Genomic DNA, 10,938 nt, shown 5'->3' with positions numbered 1-10,938 from the left:
AAAAAAAAGAATACTCCCATCAATCTTGCATATTCTTTTAAAAAGGTCTCTCAGTAGGTAGCAAAAGAAAATAACTTCCATTTCTTTCCTAATTTTGTCCTGATCTGTGCACAATTTGTGCTGTCCAAGTGAGCATTGCACAACATTTTTACAAAGTAGGAAGTAACTTTGTAAGGAAAGGAAGTAACTTTGTAAGGAAAAGAAGGAAAGAAGTTTCTTTCCTTCTTAAGGAATTCTTCCTCAAATGGCCTGGAGTGCAGGGTGTATGCCAGGCACCTTGCAGTGAGCACCCTGGGAGCGTGCAAGGAGGTTTCAACCCCGTGTACAGGCCCCATTAAAGCGCCGCACCCTCGTAGCTGACTCACGAGCGAGCGGTGGATGGGAAGGATGGATGGAAAGAGGAGGAGGCCAAGGGTTTTTATGTGGATGGTCTGCCAGATGTCTGGGCGCACCCTGTTGACCGCAGCTGGAACACTTCGGTGACCAGTCCGAGGTGATCTGCGCACGTCGTTGAGTTGGCTCTGACCCATGGAACTGCATGCAGGGCAGAGTGACATGCTGCGTGGTCGCCTGCCATCTTCGTGATCAGGGCAGGCTAGGGTCCATGGCTGTGGCACTGTGGGTTCTGAGTTGCCCTCCAGTCTAGAGGGCTCATTTTTGAGCACTGTTTACTAGACAATATCTGCTGCAGCCCATAGGGATTCTATTGGCTAATTTTCAAAAGTGAAACACCAGGCCTTTCCCCCTAGGGGCCCTTAGTCTAGAAGCTCCACGCTAGCCTATTTCACATGGGTGAACCACTTGGCATCTGAAATACCAGGGGTTGAGCATCCAGCAGTGTGGTAACACTCAAACCACCACAGTACAGCACCATGTCAGGTGGGTGGCAAGGATGAGGGAGAGGCATGCTAGTTCTAGCCCAGAGACACCCCTCTCACCCTGTGGTGCAGATACGGAGATTTGGGTGGCGCTAGCTGGGAGCACAGAGCACATATCCGCCTGCAAGATAATCTTCTGCCCAAGCAAGAAAGCAAGTTAGGGCATGATTTTTTTTTCAAGGCCTTTATTGAGAAATATCAAAAGTTGGTTACAGTTCCACACACGGTCTTACAAAGTTCAAGGGCAGGGAGTAGAGATAGGAGAGGCCATCCATATGCATGTTTAAACATCGTGGTAGCTTGTCAGCGTGGGAAGGCTTATTGAACAGTGAACCACAACACTGCTGTTTCCCATCTCCACTAGGACACAAACAGAAGACTTTCAGTGACTTGAGTGTTCTCACTCAAAACTCAGTGCCATCGAGTGGCTTCGGCCTCATGGCGACCCTATAGGACAGAGTAGAACTGCCTCTGTGGGTTTCCAAGACTGTAACTCTTGACAAGAGTAGAGGACCTCACCTTTCTCCTATGGAGTGGTTTGTTGTTTTGAACCACTAACCTTGTGGTTAGCAGCCCAACGCGTAAGCACTCAACCACCTGCTTGAGAATTGGTAAAGTCTACATATTTTAAAAATACCCGCCCTTTCATTTGCTCATCACCCCTTCCGGAACAAGCAACACTGTTTATAGGAAGCCAACACTAAGATCCAGTCACTGCAATTTCTATTACATTTTCACAAGGGGAAATCTAGCAAGTTACATGTCACCTTGGGACACACTAGAGAGCCCAGACAGATCATGATTATTTATTTCACATTAAACAGAAAAGGGGGAGTCACTGAAACAGAGGGTCACAGGCATCCCATGGAACCACCACGTGTGGGACATCATGGGCGATTCCACTCAGTCCCAGTCACAAGCAAGCAAGCAACAGCCTGACCGGGAGCCAACGAGCGTGGCCTCACCAGCACAGAACACGGGAGGGAGTCTTCTCAGGGAGGTTGCACCATGGTCTTTTATGTCAGGGGGATTGCACGGGGGAGTTACACGTTCAAAATCATCGGGGCATAGGGGTGGGGGGGTGGGTGTAACCGTGACGGTGTGGCGTGCCTTGGGGTAAGGCTTGTGCTGGTTTACCTACAAGGAGATTTCTGAAGAGATTGTCCAGCAACATCAGAAAGGAAGAGCCTTTGTCCTCAGAGGAACGACTCCTTGTTCACCCACATGAGGCTGCGCGTCTCGTTGGGCTTGCACTCGTACTCAATGACGGAGAAGGGGCTTCCCCACTGGCAGTGGTCGCGCTTGTGGTAATTGTAGAACTTGACCTGCCACACCGTCTCAAAGGTCCCAATATCTGTGAACTGTAAGGGAGAGAAACACACCCCGTAAAAACCCCCGGCAATGACAGACAAGAGCTAATATTGGCGAAGGAGGGCGCTATCCGCTTGCGCCTGTACGTCCGTCTTAGGGACTGTCCTGTGTTTAAGTAAAAGCTTAGCTTCCTTGATGTGGGAAGTCTTTTTCTGAAAAGCTATCTCCAAACTATGTTGTTTCACGAAATTTAATTCCCATTGCACATACGCCCTTGGCTATCGTGACGCCCTGCATCAGGTGAGTGTTGTGATCTTTGTGATCCATCGGGTTTTTGTTGGCTGATTTGGGGAGGTCACTCACCAGGTCTCTCTTCCTAGTCTGTGTTAGTCTAGAAGCTCCCCTGAAACCTATTGTGCATCATGGCAACACACACGCCTCCATTTACAGACAGGTGATGGAAACTCTCCTAAATGCTAAGTGTAATTTCCTGAAAAATACTCGTAGAACTTTAGTCCCTGCCACCGAAGGAGGGCTGGGAAGGGACGATGGACTCACGGTACCTGCTGGTTTCTACGTCACAAGACAGCTGCACACCGTAGCAGACACTCTACAACGACCCTTCTGCCTGAACTATAAGTCCCAGGAAAATGCTTGACTCAAGGTGATATTTATGTTCAATTAGAAACACTTTATTCTTAAAGGTTTTATTTCAACTTTCTGATCTTAATGAGTATTTAAGTAATCTAGGAATCCATGTCCGTGGGTCAGGCTTAGATCATATATGATCCAAAACTATATTGAAGTACCTACTAGAAGTGGCAGTAGTGCAGTGGTTAAAGCGCTCAGTTGAAAACCAGAAGATTGGCAGTTTGAATCCACGAGGATGCTCCACGAGGGAAAGATGTGGCAGTCTGCTTCTGTAAAGTTTACTGAAGCCCTCAGGGGCAATTCTACTCTCTCTAACAGGGCTGCTATGAGTCAGCAACGACAAAACAGTAAGGCGGATAGGTTATTATGTAGCTTGCACACATAAAATATATATATAGTAGGCATGCTCTTTGCTCTCAGAAAGTTCACATTTAATTTCCAGAAGGGGAACTCACTCACGGCCATCAAATCAATACCAACTCATAGGGTTAGGTAATGAAGAGACAGAGACAGAGGGCTGTCCCTCCCACGCTTGCACAGGCCCCCAAACAGGAGGTTGGGACGGAAATCAGGTGAGCACTAAGCACCTATGAAGACCTTAACTGGACATGCTCAAATTCAGACCCCCAAGCCAGGTGGGCGTTATACCTGGGCAGCCCAAATTAGGCCCAGGTGGGCTTGATTCAGCCAATGGAGTCCACCAATACCTTCGACAAAGCCTCCCCAGCCAGAGGTTTGAAATACCTGGCGGCGGCGGCGGGAGGGGTGTCCTCTTTTACCCGACTCCTGAGCTCGAGCAGTGCTGTTCTCTCTCTGGCCTCAGTTCACCCGTGTGGTGCGCTATTCCATGAGGCTGCTCTTGTTCAGTTGTGAACTTCCACACAGCTTCCCTAAAATGGTGTGTACTCTTTTGAGACTGTAAACCCGGAAACTTCTCTCATCCTTCATATAAACTCCTTTGGATTACAAACCAGGCTGCGGCATGAATTCTTTCTCCTTTGAAGCCATGAACCGAGAACCACATGAGAGGCCTCTCAGTAGTAACCCTATAGGACAGGGGGAAAATGCCCCTGTGGGTTTCCAAGACTGTAAATCTTTATAGAGCACAGACATCTCCATCCTTCTCTTAAGAGTCACCGGTGGTTTAGAACTGTAGACCTTGCCCTAACCAAGTCAACAGCCCAAGCAGCTCAATACTTAACCCACCACAAGGGCTCCTCCTTCCAGAAGGGAAGGCTTGCAAATCTTCATCAGGACTTTGAACCCGTTAGAACCAGTTGAGTCATGGCCAACACAAGGAAATCAGAAGAGGTGTGGCTCTTAAAATGTGGGGGCACCAGAGTGATAACCGGAACAGGGTGAAGGCGTGCAGTGGGACACAGGTGAGGCAGAGCGGGGAGTCTGATGCAGGGGGTTGGAGAGTTGGTAGGACTGGGCAGAGGAACACACATGCAAAGTGCTGCGGTTGGCTGCCATCTTTGAGTCAGGACCCGCTGTGTCTGACTCTGCTCACGGGACTGGGCTACTAGGCCACGGGCAGCTGGTTTTCTTTTTGAAGAGATTAACTTTAGATCTAGCAGGATATGAAGAGTCATTTTCTTTCTCCTCGTGATTGCTCCAGCACACACACTTACAAATTCGGGCACATTTCGGTTTCATTTCATTGGCCATGCCTGAACTGGGAAGAACTGGTTCAAATCAGTGATCTCTACAGACTCCTCCCTAGCTGTAAGCTGTCAATTCTCTTGTAACTGAGAAGAGGGCACTGAATACCCCAGAGGCCCCTGGGCAGATGTTCAAGTGGCCTGTGGGGTAGCCTGACCCTGTGACCGCCTCCTGGAGCTATTTAGGGGACCTGGCACTAAACACCATGATGCCTGTCCTTATTTTCTCCGCCGATCCTTCCCTGTCATGGGAGGGGGCAGGGACTGACTTGGCAAGGTTCCTAGATGTGTCAGGAGCCAGAAGACATCACGGTGGTTGGGTGAGGGGGGCGGGGGAGAGCTGTGAGCAATAGAATCCTGTCCATTGTGGTGGCTACACGAGAAGGTGGTCATGTGCTTTTCAGACAGCTTTGCAAGAGTTTCCTTTAGAACATTTACTGGAAACAGTGAGTAAGATACCGAATGCCCACAAAGCTAAACGTTTGAAAATAAAATATCATTTTTTTACAGAGTTATGGCTTGAAGACTTGTACAAGTACCCATGAGCATTAGTCAACAGATCTACACTGGGATCAACCCAAATGTCTATCATCTGGTGACTGATTAAACACCTTTTGGTATTTGGTATAATAATGACACTTTACTTAAAAACAAACAATTACTCACTCACACAAACCAACCAACCAACAAACAAAAAAGGGATCTAGTGATCCAGGCAAAGAGAAGGATAGATCTCAAAGACATGTCAAGACATGAATTTGCAAAATAATAATAATTTATAAATTATCAAGGGTTCATGAGGGAGGGGGGAGGCAGGGAGGGAGGGGAAAAATGAAGAGCCGATACCAAGGGCTCAAGCAGAAAGCAAATGCTTTGAGAATGATGGCAACAAATGTACAAATGTGCTCGACACAATGGATGTATGTATGGATGTTGATAAGAGTTGTACGAACTCCCAATAAAATGATTAAAAAAAGAGAAAATAATAATGAAATCTAAAAAAAAGAAAAGAAATGAATTTGGATGATAAAGAATACATGCTTTATAAATTCTATTTGGACAAAATTCTAAAACATTGAGAATCTATTGTGACACCGTATACTGTATACTGGCAGAAGTCACGGCTTACCTAGTGGTTACTTAGGGCCAGTGGGAAGGAGGTGACTGATGCAAATGTGCTTTCTAGGGAGATGGAAATGTTCCGCATCTTGAGTCGGGTGTCAAGTCCATTGTCAGGAGTCATTGAGCTATGCACTCAATGGGTGGATGTATTATATGTAAACTATACCTCAAAGTTGATTCAAAAATAGAAATATTCTAGTCTTTGGGGTGGGGCTGGGGCTGGGATTTGGTCAACTGGTGCAACATAGCTCAAAAGATAACATGTTATATTCTAGCTTGGTGAGTAGTGCCTGCGGTCTTAAAAGCCTGTGACTGTTTACCTGAGATACAACTACTGCTCTCTATAGCCTCAAAGAGACTAGTCGACAAGACTAATAGTCAACACGAACCATGACTTCACCTGCCTTGAGCAGGAACTAGATGGTGCCCAGTGACTGCAATACCAACTGGCCATTCTGACCAGGGACACAATAGAGGTCCCCGATAGAAAGGGGAAAAAAAGAAGAACATAAAATCCTAAAAAAAAAAAAGCTCAACTTACTGGACAGGTAGAGATTAGAGGAACCCCAGAGACTACCACCCTGGGACGCCCTTTAAACGTGGGACTCAAACCACTCCCAGGGGTGGTTCTCAGCCCAAACACTGAGTGGCTCACAGAATCAATCCCATTGCCAGTGACTACTGACTCCTCCAACCATCGTGAGACCTAAGAGTCAACACTGACCCTTGTCCAAAGGTGAGAAGGTAAGGGCAGGGGGAGGACAAGGAAGCTAGATTAAAAGAAGCAGAGCAATCAGAATGGATAGAATGAGACTGCTCAAACATTGTGAAAAATGCACCCAATGTCATGGACTATTATGTCTAGAAATTGTTGAAGGAGAACCTAGTTTTCTGTGGAAATTCCCTCCATAACCACAACAGAATATTTGAAAAGAGAAAAGACTCATTGTTGGCAAAACACAAGGAAACAGGTGCTTTAGACACTGCTATGGGCATTGAGTGGCACAGCCTTTTGGAAGAGAAATTTATATCAAATTAAAGGTGTGAATACACTTTGGTACAGCAATCTCACTTGTAATTTATCTTAGAAACACAGCAATGTTCACAGTGGTGAAAATTTGAACACTAAACATCCATCTTTAAGGCAGTAACTTAGTGGTAGCTCTAAAAAATGGAATAATATGTAGCCATTTCAAGTCGAATGTGTAGTTATCAATCCATTTCAATAACATTATATATGTCAATAATATTAGAAATGGATGGAATATATTTTATTTCTTTTTTGGGCTTTTCTGTATTTTTAAAACTTGATATTACTTTTCTAATTAGAAATAAATGCTAAGCCACATTATAAATATTTACAACATGTTGCCAAGTGGCCAGTAGTATAACATGAAAGGCTCCTCTGTAGATGACTAGTGAGACCTAATAAGCACCTTTGGCTCAAGACTGAAACAACTCATGAACGGCAGACAGATTTTTTGTTCGTTCTTTTGACAGTCCCTGGGACCTTCAACATTCTGCACCAGCACCATGGAGTCTTCTTTGATCTCCCTTATTCGATGTCCAACTTTCATTTGCATGTGAGGCAACTGAAAAGACATGGTTTGTGTCAGGTGCTCTTTGGTCCTCAAAGGAACATCCTCGCTTTAAAATCCTTTAAAGGGGGCATGTGCAGCAGATTTACCCCATGCGATGCATTGTCTGCTTGACTGCTGCTTCCAGGAACACTGATTGTGAGCCCAAGCAAGATGAAATCCTTGACGGTTTCAATCTTCTCTTTGCTCAGCATGATGTGACCTACTGGGCTTTATATTGAGTTGTAAGCCATTCTGAAGGCTCCAATCCTTCGTCTTCATCAGCAAGCACTTCAAGTCTTCCTTAGTGTCAGCAAGCGACCTTGTGTCTTCTGCACACTGCAGATTAATAAGCCTTCTTCCAGTTTTGATGCTGCATTCTTCTTCATACAATCCAGCTGCTCTGATTATTTGCTCAGCATACAGATTGAATAAGCATAATGATAACACAACCCGGAAGCACAGCTGTTTCCTTTTAACCCATGCAGGATGCCCTTGTTCTATTTGCACAACTGCCTCTTGATCCGTGTACCGATTCTTCAACAGGCACAATGTAGTGTTCTGGAATTCCCATTCTTCTCATGGCTACCCATAATTTGTGATGGCCCACACAATCAAATGCCTTAGTATATTCGATAAAACACAAATGAACATTTTTCTCTATTCTCTGCTTTCAGCCAAAATCCATCTGATATCGGCCCTTGTTCCGTGTACTCTTCTGAATCTGGCCTGAACCTTGGGCCGCTCTTTGTCAATGTACTGCTGTAACTGCTGGTGAATGATCTTCAGCAAAATTTTACTTGCATGTGATATTAACGACATTGTTATTTGTGTATTCTGTTGGGTCGCCTTTCTTTGGAGTGGATATGATGTTTTTCAGTCCGTTGGCCAACTAGCTGTCTTCCAAATTTCTTGGCATAGACAAGTGAGAGCTTCCAGTGCTTCAAGAGCTTGTTGAAACATTCTCTTGGCATCCTGTTAATTCCTGGAGTCTTGTTTTTGGCTAATGCTTTCATTGCAACTTAGACTTCTTCCTTCAGGACCATTGGTCCTTGCTCATATGTTACCCTTGAAATTGTTGAATGCCAGTGACTCAATGTATTCTTTCTATTTTTTTTATGCTTCCTGCATCATTCAATAGTTTGCCTATAGAATCTTTCAATATTACAACTCAAGGCTTGAATTTTTGAAAGAAGAACACAATAGTGATATGAGAAAATTGAAATCCTATCTTAAAGTTTATCAGGACATTTTAAGAAGATTTAGTACTAACTAATATTATTTTTGACCAGTGCCACACATGGTTTATTTTAAGTACAAGTGAAATAAATTAAATATATATATTTCATGGGAACTGATTAGAGGGATCTATATGAGACCTCCTCCCTGGGGGACAGACAACAGAAAAGTGGGTGAAGGGAGACACGGACAGGGCAAGATATGACAAAATAATAATTTATGAATTATCAGGGTTCCATGAGGGAGAGGGGAGCAGGGAGGGAGGGGAAAAAATGAGGACCTGATGCCAGGGCCTTAAGGGGAGAGAAAATGTTTTGAGAATGATGAGGGCAATGAATGTACAAATGTGCTTGACACAATTGATGTGTGTATGGATTGTGATAAGAGTTGTATGAGCCCCTAGTAAAATGATTTAAAAAAATTAAAAAAAAATTTCAAATAACAGCTAATAGTTGGAGTTAAACAACCTGGAAACATGGCAGTTAAGTGGCAGCAATAATGCGGTGACATTACATGAGAAAAAGAGAAACAACAGCTTTCTTTAAAGAGAAGCGAAAACTAAAGAACAGACCGTGAAGGCTGTGACTACAAGTTAGGAAAAAATGGAAGGTGCCATTCTTCATTTTGATAAGTTGAATACTTAGGAAAGTTTATCAGGAACACGGTAAGAGTCATTGCTAAGGGCATGGGATGCTCTATTTTTGATTCAGGTCAAACTCAAGGTTGAAAACAAGTGAACTGTGGCTCACTATGGATCCAGGAGAGACCAGTCCCTGGAAAAGGACATCATGCTTGCTAGAGTGGAGGACCAGTGCAAAAGAAGCCCATCAAGGTGATGGATCGACCCACTGGCTGCAACAATGGGCTCAAACAGCAATTGTGAGGACGGGGCAGGGATGGGCAGTATTTCACTCTGTTGTACACAGGGTCAAGTTGAGTCAGAACTCACCCCATGGCATCTAACAGTAACACGTGAATATTTTCTTCTCTCCTATGCCTCAGTTGCTTTAAATTCCCATCAGCATCCTTCCTCTTCTTTCCTTGGGTGTTCTATTTTGGGGGTTGCTTACCACCTCAGCTCAGAATTTTTTCCCATTTAGCTAAGAACGGATGGAGCCTTGAAAATGGACATTTTCCCCAAAGGAATAGAAGCAACTACCAGGTTTTCCATCCCCATCCAACCCCTCTGTCCCTTCCACAGAAAGTCTATCCAGGCAGGTTACCTGGTGATGGGATTTTTGCACAAGTATAACTCTGTGCTTTTTTATTACACTCGTTCTTTTACACAGAACTTTCACATATGTTATTCTACCTTGATCTTTGTAACTGGTTTTATTATCTATATTTTAGAGGGGGAAAAAACCAAACCAACACCTTAGGATTCAGAAGGTTAAGTGACTTGCCCCGGGTCCAGGGACAGAATGAGCTAATGATAATAACAGAACAAGAACCTAAATAGCTTAAGTTTTAGTTAAAAGATATTGTTACCATATTAAAAAACTAGTATATGAGCAAGAGGGCTGAGAGACAATGGTTTTCTTCCCTGAGTAAGAACATAGAAGGTCTGTCATATGAAGGATGCTGTTGGGGACATTCAATTATATCTGGGCATTTCCGTGGCCACAGGAATCTTACAGTCATTTAAAAAGTGTTATTCACAATCAAATGTGGAGGAGAATATGGTACATACTTTGTCTATTTCATAGGGGACACTTTTTGGTGTTGTTGTTTTTGTTCTGAGTCATAGATAAAGAGTGTGCAGGTCAGACAGTATTACACAATTTCTGTGGTCTTATTAGAAGTCAAAGAGTACTTGTATCCATCCATCATACCACCTATCACCACGGGAGACATGGCATTGACCACGAGAAAGAACACTCAGAAATCCAGCGACTTTAGGAGTCCACAACCGGCATATTATATTGGTAGAAGTAGGAGCCCGGCAGAGTGGTGCATATGGTTTGTGAGAGGTGACTAAACTGAAGGTTAGTGCTTTGAATCTATCCAGTGGTACTGTGGAAGAAAGGCCTGGTGACCTTCTCCCACAAATATTACAACCAAGAAAACCCTATAGAGATGTTTTGTTCAGTAACACATAGGGTTGCCATGAGTCAGAATTGATTCGTTGGCAACAGGTTTGGTTTGATTGAGGGACGCATCTGAGATTTCTAGAGTTCTGTGACCTATTGATTCCCACCGATTTCAAGCCTCAATATTCCTTACTGCTAGAAGTTACTAGGAAGCAAAACGTGTGACTTGCTAATTGAGTGAATAAGTAGGACTACCCTTTGAGAGCCTCATAACGTATGCTCAATTTTATAAGAAACTCAAACTTTTCCTATGTGGTTGTACCATTTTACATGCGCACCAGTAATACAAGAGTTTCAATTGCTACACCTCCCTTCTGACTCTTGGAATTACAGGCCTTTCTCATTTTAGGTATTTTTTAAAAATCATTTTATTGGGGGCTCATACAACTCTTACCACAATCCGTAC

General features: G+C 44.0%; 1 protein-coding gene across 1 annotated transcript in view; it reads right to left on the bottom strand.

Moving 5' to 3' along the window:
- Window positions 1-1,668: 1,668 nt before the first annotated feature.
- CNRIP1 (cannabinoid receptor interacting protein 1) overlaps window positions 1,669-10,938 on the bottom strand; it is a gene marked incomplete at its 5' end in the record, with an annotated part of 31,232 nt that continues 21,962 nt past the window's right edge. Inside the window, one exon of the mRNA XM_004710252.2 lies at window positions 1,669-2,239. Within this exon, the coding sequence (XP_004710309.1) occupies window positions 2,075-2,239 (165 nt within the window). The remainder of the gene's footprint in view (window positions 2,240-10,938) is intronic.

The sequence above is a fragment of the Echinops telfairi genome, unplaced genomic scaffold (assembly GCF_000313985.2).
Source record: "Echinops telfairi isolate 266 unplaced genomic scaffold, ASM31398v2 ScPeMD7_2573;HRSCAF=3158, whole genome shotgun sequence".
Classification (NCBI taxonomy): Eukaryota; Metazoa; Chordata; class Mammalia; order Afrosoricida; family Tenrecidae; genus Echinops; species Echinops telfairi.
Note: the sequence above shows the minus strand (reverse complement) of the source record. Positions and strands in the feature narration are given on the sequence as shown.